Here is an 8945-nt window from a genome sequence, read left to right as displayed (position 1 = left end):
TACATTCAATTTATCGCACTGCTAGACGAAAAGAGAGCTGAGCCAGAAGGCAAAGCTCTCAATCTACCGGTCAGTTTTTGTTCCTATCCTCACCTATGGTCATGAAGGCTGGGTCATGACCGAAAGAACAAGATCCAGGGTACAAGCGGCTGAAATGGGTTTCCTCAGGAGGGTAGCTGGCGTCTCCCTTAGAGATAGGGTGAGAAGCTCAGTTATCCGTGAGGAGCTCGGAGTAGAGCCGCTGCTCCTTTGCGTCGGAAGGAGCCAGTTGAGGTGGTTCGGGCATCTGGTAAGGATGCCCCCTGGGCGCCTCCCTAGGGAGGTGTTCCAGGCACGTCCAGCTGGGAGGAGGCCTCAGGGGAGACCCAGGACTAGGTGGAGGGATTATATCTCTAACCTGGCCTGGGAACGCCTTGGGATCCCCCAGTCGGAGCTGGTTAATGTGGCCCGAGAAAGGGAAGTTTGGGGTCCCCTGCTGGAGCTGCTACCCCCGCGACCCGACCCCGGATAAGCGGATGAAGATGGATGGATGGAACAACATTAAAACGGTGGGAATAAAAACATTTTCTGATGGACTCACTCTGTAGTAGCACTGGCACTCTTAAAGTTGACAGCAGTGTACTCCACATCCTCGTCCTCCTCTTCCTCCTTGTGTCGGTGGGGCTGAGCTAGCCTGATGTTGGAGTAGAGAGCATCTTCCTGGTTTTTAGAGAAGCTCACGCTGGCATAGCAAAGGTCGTCCTGCTGCTCTGCTGGAGTTCTCTGGACTGGAGCTGAAGGGCTGTCATACATTGAACCCTGAAGGTAACATAGACAAGAGTCCTCAGCTACATAGGTAAGGTTCGGTAAAACTGAACTGCTCACCTAATAAATAGGAAGGCACAGAGGAATATGATAGCCAGGAAAATAGCAGTGATGGATCCAGCAGCTACTGATTTCATTGAACCTGGGAAACAGTGACGAAACCAGACGATTCATTATGGAATTACAAGTAGTTTGGGTCCTTTAGCAACTGATAATTAGACATAAGATCATAGATCCTCAGACAGATGCATTCCACATAATGACTCATGTGTACTGTAGTTTTGATTGTGGTTTTTGCTTAACGTCCTATAATGTAAAAATGATCTTACCAATAATGTGTGTTAATGTGAGTTTTTATGAATGTCAAACCTCTGGATTAGTAATTATTGTTTTATGCAAACATTTCATTTGCCAATGTATTCATGTTGACATCTATTTGTCATCAGATAGGTACATAAAGAACTGGAAGGTTAAGATCACGTGGGAGTAAATGGGTGAGTATGTGTGAGGACCAGGTCATAAAGTAAGTTATACTGTTTAGTTCATAGGAAAAGCCACTACCCGTATATATTATTTACTATTATTTATTTAATTTAATTTAATTGCATAATAACAGTTCATGTTCATTGCTTTATGTTGTTTAAAGAGTCACTGTGCTCTCTGCACTCAGGCATTGTAGTAGAAACATGTTGTTGCTCCCTTCAGCCACAAGAGGGAGTATGTCCCTTAAATGAGGGCTTCTGTCAGGAGTTAACTACGTTGGCTGACAGGGGGCCAACGCCCTGCAACTTAAGAAAACACACACAAATAGACAAAACACAAGCAAATTAAGAAAACAACTTCATTAATTTGACAACACATGTGCAGCATTCAGCAAATGCACTGCAAATACACACAACACAACCAAATACATAAACGCACTGCAAATACACACAACACAACTAAATACATAAACGCACTGCAAATACACACAACACAACTAAATACATAAACGCACTGCAAATACACACAACACAACCAAATACATAAACGCACTGCAAATATGAAACGATGCAAAAAGAAAAGCACACAAACCCAGAAAACAAATAAAACGCAGCATCCAGATTACACAACGGAAGTTCTCCAGACCTCTAGAGGGAGCCGCTAGTGGAACAGCTGGATTTACGACCCCCATGGGGGGGTGGGGGGTGGCAGAGAGAGAGAGAGAGAGACAGAGAGAGAGAGAAATATTAAGTCTATGTTTGAGATATGTTTTCTCTCGTTTGGTGGGTGTGTCTCTCAGGTCACAGGTGATACTCAATCAGCAGAGACGTCTGTAAACTCGTGGTGATAAAACATTTAAAACTGCATCAGCGTTTAACGTTGACGATTGTTTAAGCCATATTACATGAGAGGGTTTCATTTCGAGGTCCGAAAGGCACATTACTGAAGTATAGGCCTCCTCAAGTGTAATATCGTGATTATACAACAACGGTTACCAACAAAATAAGTGATCAATCTGTATTCATATTGTGGAGCAATTCGCTCTTGAAATACAAAAAAAAACAGACAGGATTTCTAGTCCCTCCCTGTTTAGTAAACCAGCCAATTTACCGTGAGATTTATCAAACTGAATAAATCCCTCTCGCACATTTAAACACAAAACTGCTTAGCTAACTCCAACGTGTTGTAAGTAAGACATCTGCTGAAAACGTTATTGTATTCATTAGCATGATTGCCGTACTGTTTAGCTCACAAACATCCAAAACACCAAAGTACAAACACATAGCGGACCAGACGCAAGCTTTTATTTTGAAAAGCCGAAGCATATAAGAATAATAAGAATATATTATGTTATTAATAATAATAATAATAATATGAATTTAATATACAGTCTATGGAGTTCTCCAGGCTGTAGCCATACCCGACTCTAATAAAAAGGCAGAGCGCTCTCTCCCCGTGGGGTCTTAAATCCAGCTGTTCCACTAGCTGCTCCCTCTAGAGGTCTGGAGAACTTCCGTTGTGTAATCTGGATGCTGAGTTTTTTTGATGCATTTGTTTTCTGGGTTTGTGTGCTTTTCTTTTTGCATCGTTTCATATTTGCAGCGCGTTTATGTATTTGGTTGTGTTGTGTGTATTTGCAGCGCGTTTATGTATTTGGTTGTGTTGTGTGTATTTGCAGTGCGTTTATGCATTTGGTTGTGTTGTGTGTACTTGCAGCGCGTTTATATATTTGGTTGTGTTGTGTGTATCTGCAGCGCGTTTATGTATTTCGTTGTGTGTATTTGCAGTGCGTTTATGTATTTGGTTGTGTTGTGTGTATTTGCAGTGCGTTTATGTATTTGATTGTGTTGTGTGTATTTGCAGTGCGTTTATGTATTTGGTTGTGTTGTGTGTATTTGCAATGCGTTTATGTATTTGGTTGTGTTGTGTGTATTTGCAGTGCGTTTATGTATTTGGTTGTGTTGTGTGTATTTGCAGCGCGTTTATGTATTTGGTTGTGTTGTGTGTATTTGCAGTGCATTTATGTATTGGGTTGTGTTGTGTGTATTTGCAGTGCGTTTATGTATTTGGTTGTGTTATGTGTATTTGCAGTGCGTTTATGTATTTGGTTGTGTTGTGTGTATTTGCAGTGCGTTTATGTATTTGGTTGTGTTGTGTGTATTTGCAGTGTGTTTATGTATTTGGTTGTGTTGTGTGTATTTGCAGTGCGTTTATGTATTTGGTTGTGTTGTGTGTATTTGCAGTGTGTTTATGTATTTGGTTGTGTGTATTTGCAGTGCGTTTGCTGAATGCTGCACATGTGTTGTCAAATTAATGAAGTTGTTTTCTTAATTTGCTTGTGTTTTGTCTATTTGTGTGTGTTTTCTTAAGTTGCAGGGCGTTTGGCCCCTGTCAGCCACCGTAGCTAACAGAGTCAAAGCACGTACATTGTATGGTAGTGCTAAGAGCAAACGCTGGACAGAAATGTGTTAGCAATGTACTCAATGTCTGTGTATTTTGCAGTAAAGGAAGAAAATACTAAGTTACACTGAGTCCTTATTCACGTGTGCAACATATGACTTAAGGTACCTGCTACAACAGTCAGATGTAAGGTGGAGTTCTGACGTCCTCTTCTGTTCTGGGCTTCACAGTAATAATTCCCACTGTGTTCAGCTCTGATGTCAGTGATGGTGAAGATCTGTCCTGATACTTTTGGTGAGTCTTCATTCTCCTTGTACCAGGTGTAGTTAGCTGCTGGGTTAGCATCACTGCTACAGGTCAGATTCACTGAACTGCCCTCCACTATCTCAGCAGAGGGACTCACTGACACAGAGGGAAGCTTTGGACCATCTGGAGGAGATGTGTTAACAGAGATTACTCTAGGTTAAAGGTGACTCACTACAGAATAACACATGGTATTTAAATTACTAACTCTGTGTAGATCTGTGTAGTCTATCAGCATTTTAGACTTTGAAGGTGGTCTGACTACATTGATGTGTGATGGTTTGAGTCCTAAAACTGCACAAAACCCCTAAAATCTCCTGGAGCTGCTCAGTGAATATCAGAAGACTGTGAATGGGACGCAAGAGCTGAAGAAAGTAGTTATGATCAGTACAAATATTTACCTGCAAAGACTGGACAGATTTAAGCTATTTATTTTTAAATAAACAGTTTCACTCACATTTCACATTAACAGAGAAGTCGTTAGATGTCCTCCTCCCCAGCTTGTTCTCAGCTGTACAGTAATACTGTCCAGAGTCAGAGGACCGGATGGAGCTGAAGACGAGATGTGGTTCTTCACTGAGACGTTGAAGGTCTGGATTTCCATTCTCCTTGTACCAGGTGTAGTTAGCTGCTGGGTTAGTATCACTGCTACAGGTCAGAGTCACTGAACTGCCCTCCACTATCTCAGCAGAGGGACTCACTGACACAGAGGGAAGCTTTGGACCATCTGGAGGAGACATTAACATGAATAACTTAAAGATTAGAATACATGAACAAATGAATTATTTAAATGAATTATTTAATTTAATTATTTAATAAAGTTTAACTCTTTTATTTCTTTTAAACTATCCATATTATTTGTCCAGAGTGCAGATCACTTCCTTGTCATGTTTTGTAAATAATTTTGCTGAGTCTGTGGAGTGAACCTTGAGTTTTATTTTGGAAAAAACTCTTATTAATATTTTCAAAAGGGCCGTCCACCTGAATTAGAAAAATACAACAAACTCTCCTTATATTATGTGTTTATGTTTATATCTGTGAAATGGTCTATATTTGTACGTCTTTGTTGGGGACTTCCTGTGTCTGTTTTTAAAAATGGATACATAAATCAAGTATTAAAGGACAATTGCGGTGCAAAACGAACCTAGGGGTTAATAACAGATGTGTACTGTGGTGCAATTATTTCAGATATATTGAGCAAAATTTTAGTTTGCATCACCAGCTGTAAGTCATGACTGGTTTTCAAGACAGCGGCCGCACGTAAACATGAACATGAGTGTCTTTATAATCTATCTTTTCAATAAACTGTCTGTACACTTACAAAGTTCTCAATGCTTCAGTTAACATTTAGGGACCCTCATTATGCTACCGTTGAAGTTTGGTGATATTTTGAGCCTTTTTAATGGTTTTTATTTACTTTCCCTGTGCCCCGAATACTAGCGTTGTAAGCTAATCAGCTGTTCGCGCTAGCTTGTTTCAAGCTACAAACACATTCGATTAGCATGAAAACATGTCCCAGAGAACGACAGAGTGGGTACACATCTGTTATTAACCCCTAGGTTCATTTTGCGCCGGAATTGTCCTTTAATGTTATTTCTGGTTTATGCTAATGTGAACAGAGGAATGGAGAAATATGCATACCATTCATTTTTACATGAGAATGTATAATGCTAAGGAACAGTCACAGCTGAACACATGATCTCTGCTCTGCAGTTAATCTCTAGGTGTACTGAGGCAGGACATCATACAGAGGGTGCAGTGAAGGGACAGCAATGTATTGAACCTGTGAACAAAATAAAAAGGCAGAAGATTAAATATTAGAAGGGGGAAGTGTGCGGAAATAAAAGAATCTGCAGTCTGGTCACTCAGGCTGCTTTAGCGTGTGAATGGAAACTGTAGAGAAATGCAGAACACTGAGGAGAGGGCACATAGTGTGACATGTAGATAACACAAACAGACTTGTCCCAGAGAGAGAAATAGCAAGATACTAATATACAGTTCAGATACATGTGCAAAGGGCCCCAGGTCGGAGTCAAACCCGCGGTCGCTGGGTGAGTTATAGCTAAAAAAGTGTTCTGTGAGGTCACAGTGACCTTTGACCTCCAAAATCTGATCAGTTCATCCTTGACTCCAAGTGGATGTTTGTGCCAAATTTGAAAGAATTTCCCCCCCACGGGGTTTCTGAGATATTGTTTTACAAGAATGGGACAGACAGACAGATCCAACCCTGTCGTTGGAGCAGACGTACAAAAAAGCATTTACTTACATCCGTGTGGTGTGGGCTATTTGTTTACATCACTGCTGCAGCTGACACATTATTTGAGCATTACTGCCACCAAGTGTCGATCAGTGGAATCAGCATGAAACTCAGCAGGGTGTGAATCGAGAAACCAGCATGCATGTGTGTCTTTGTGTTACAATTTGTGTCTGATTTTCACCTAAAAAGTTAGTATTTTTGTCACTTGGTGGCAGCAGAAACTAGCTGTTAACTATCACCTTATTTCGTTGATATGGCAAACTTGCCGACAAACTGTTGCCTCTTTACACATGCAGCAGCTACAAAGCCACACTAGCATTAATTGTTAGGTTTTTGTATGGAAATATCTGAATCTGTAGCAGCTAATACATATCATATTACAAAAAAGTACTCATGCGACCCATTGTTTCTGTAAAAATATTGATTATAGCTGCTTTAAAGTTTCCACCGGGTGACATTTTGTTTGTGAACGAGAAGAGTAAACTCACACACTGGAGTAGAGCGGTATCTCTGGTAAGCACAGGAATAGCTGTCTGCAGGATCAACGTGACCTCCGTAAGAAGGAGATGTTTCTTCCTGAATCATTGTTTCATTCTTGTACCAAAGGAAGGAAGAGCGGTCAGTAAGACAGCTGCTGTGACAAATCAGCTTTGGACCAGTCGAAGACCAGATCACCTGCACCTGCAGATCTTGATCTGTGAACGAGGAACACAAATGTCATATACAATTATCCCATGCAGAATCTACCACTTTATATGTACACTTTGACCTCTCATCTAACCAGGTAAATGGTCTTTGTATGTTAAACTAACCAGGCACATATCAAAATGATCATTTTCAATATACAGTCAGGTCCATAAATATTGGGACATCGACACAATTCTAATCTTTTTGGCTCTATACACCACCACAATGGAGTTGAAATGAAACGAACAAGATGTGCTTTAACTGCAGACTTTCAGCTTTAATTTGATAAGGGACCAAAAGTAATGGGACAACTGGCTGCTCAGCTGTTCCATGGCCAGGTGTGTGTTATTCCCTCATTATCCCATTTACAAGGAGCAGATAAAAGGTCCAGAGTTCATTTCAAGTGTGCTATTTACATTTGGAATCTGTTGCTGTCAACTCTCAATATGAGATCCAAAGAGCTGTCACTATCAGTGAAGCAAGCCATCATTAGGCTGAAAAATCTAAACAAACCCATCAGAGAGATAGCAAAAACATTAGGTGTGGCCAAATCAACTGTTTGGAACATTCTTAAAAAGAAAGAACGCACCGGTGAGCTCAGCAACACCAAAAGACCCGGAAGACCACGGAAAACAACTGTGGTGGATGACCGAAGAATACTTTCCCTGGTGAAGAAAACACCCTTCACAACAGTTGGCCAGATCAAGAACACTCTCCAGGAGGTAGGTGTATGTGTGTCAAAGTCAACAATCAAGAGAAGACTTCACCAGAGTGAATACAGAGGGTTCACTACAAGATGTAAACCATTGGTGAGCCTCAAAAACAGGAAGGCCAGATTAGAGTTTGCCAAACAACATCTAAAAAAGTCTTCACATTTCTGGAACAACATCCTATGGACAGATGAGACAAACTCAATTTGTACCAGAGTGATCGGAAGAGAAGAGATATGGAGAAGGAAAGGAACTGCTCATGATCCAAAGCATACCACCTCATCAGTGAAGTATGGTGGTGGTAGTGTCATGGCGTGGGCATGTATGGCTGCCAATGGAACTGGTTCTCTTGTATTTATTGATGATGTGACTGCTGACAAAAGCAGCAGGATGAATTCTGAAGTGTTTCGGGCAATATTATCTGCTCATATTCAGCCAAATGCTTCAGAACTCATTGGACGGCGCTTCACAGTGCAGATGGACAATGACCCGAAGCATACTGCGAAAGCAACCAAAGAGTCTTTTAAGGGAAAGAAGTGGAATGTTATGCAATGGCCAAGTCAATCACCTGACATGAATCCGATTGAGCATGCATTTCACTTGCTGAAGACAAAACTGAAGGGAAAATGCCCCAAGAACAAGCAGGAACTGAAGACCGTTGCAGTAGAGGCCTGGCAGAGCATCACCAGGGATGAAACCCAGCGTCTGGTGATGTCTATGCGTTCCAGACTTCAGGCTGTAATTGAATGCAAAGGATTTGCAACCAAGTATTAAAAAGTGAAAGTTTGATTTATGATTGTTAATCTGTCCCATTACTTTTGGTCCCTTAGAAAGTGGGAGGCACATATACAAACTGTTGTAATTCCTACACCGTTCACCTCATTTGGATGTAAATACCCTCAAATTAAAGCTGAAAGTCTGCAGTTAAAGCACATCTTGTTCGTTTCATTTAAACTCCATTGTGGTGGTGTATAGAGCCAAAAAGATTAGAATTGTGTCGATGTCCCAATATTTATGGACCTGACTGTACATGAGAGCACGTCATCTTCTTGAGTAATACATATATTTTAACATAACAATAAATTGTATTGATCAGTACCTGTGACAGTCAGAGTTGTTCCAGGTAAACTACTCCTCCATTCAAAGCTTGGTGTTATGAACTTGAAGTGATACTCAGCTGAGTCTCTCTCTCTCAGGTCAGAGATTCTCAGAGTGGAGCGTCCTCTCTCTGTTTCAACATGAACACGACCTGCATACTGGGGGTCTGTACTAAGGTCTTCAGGCTGGGAAGGATTCTGCCA

At 41.1% G+C, this 8945-nt stretch overlaps 1 protein-coding gene across 1 annotated transcript; it reads right to left on the bottom strand.

The window, feature by feature from the left end:
• Positions 1-580: 580 nt before the first annotated feature.
• Positions 581-8939, bottom strand: LOC144514879 (limbic system-associated membrane protein-like; the record flags this gene model as incomplete). The annotated part of the gene is made up of 6 exons (XM_078245660.1): positions 581-781; positions 865-946; positions 3856-4116; positions 4448-4717; positions 6736-6942; positions 8744-8939. Coding segments are annotated over 6 exons (1217 nt in total), but the record flags the coding sequence as incomplete, so codon positions are not given.
• Between the last annotated feature and the right edge of the window lie 6 nt (positions 8940-8945).

Source organism: Sander vitreus, unplaced genomic scaffold, assembly GCF_031162955.1.
Source record: "Sander vitreus isolate 19-12246 unplaced genomic scaffold, sanVit1 ctg729_0, whole genome shotgun sequence".
Taxonomy (NCBI): Eukaryota; Metazoa; Chordata; class Actinopteri; order Perciformes; family Percidae; genus Sander; species Sander vitreus.
Note: the sequence above shows the minus strand (reverse complement) of the source record. Positions and strands in the feature narration are given on the sequence as shown.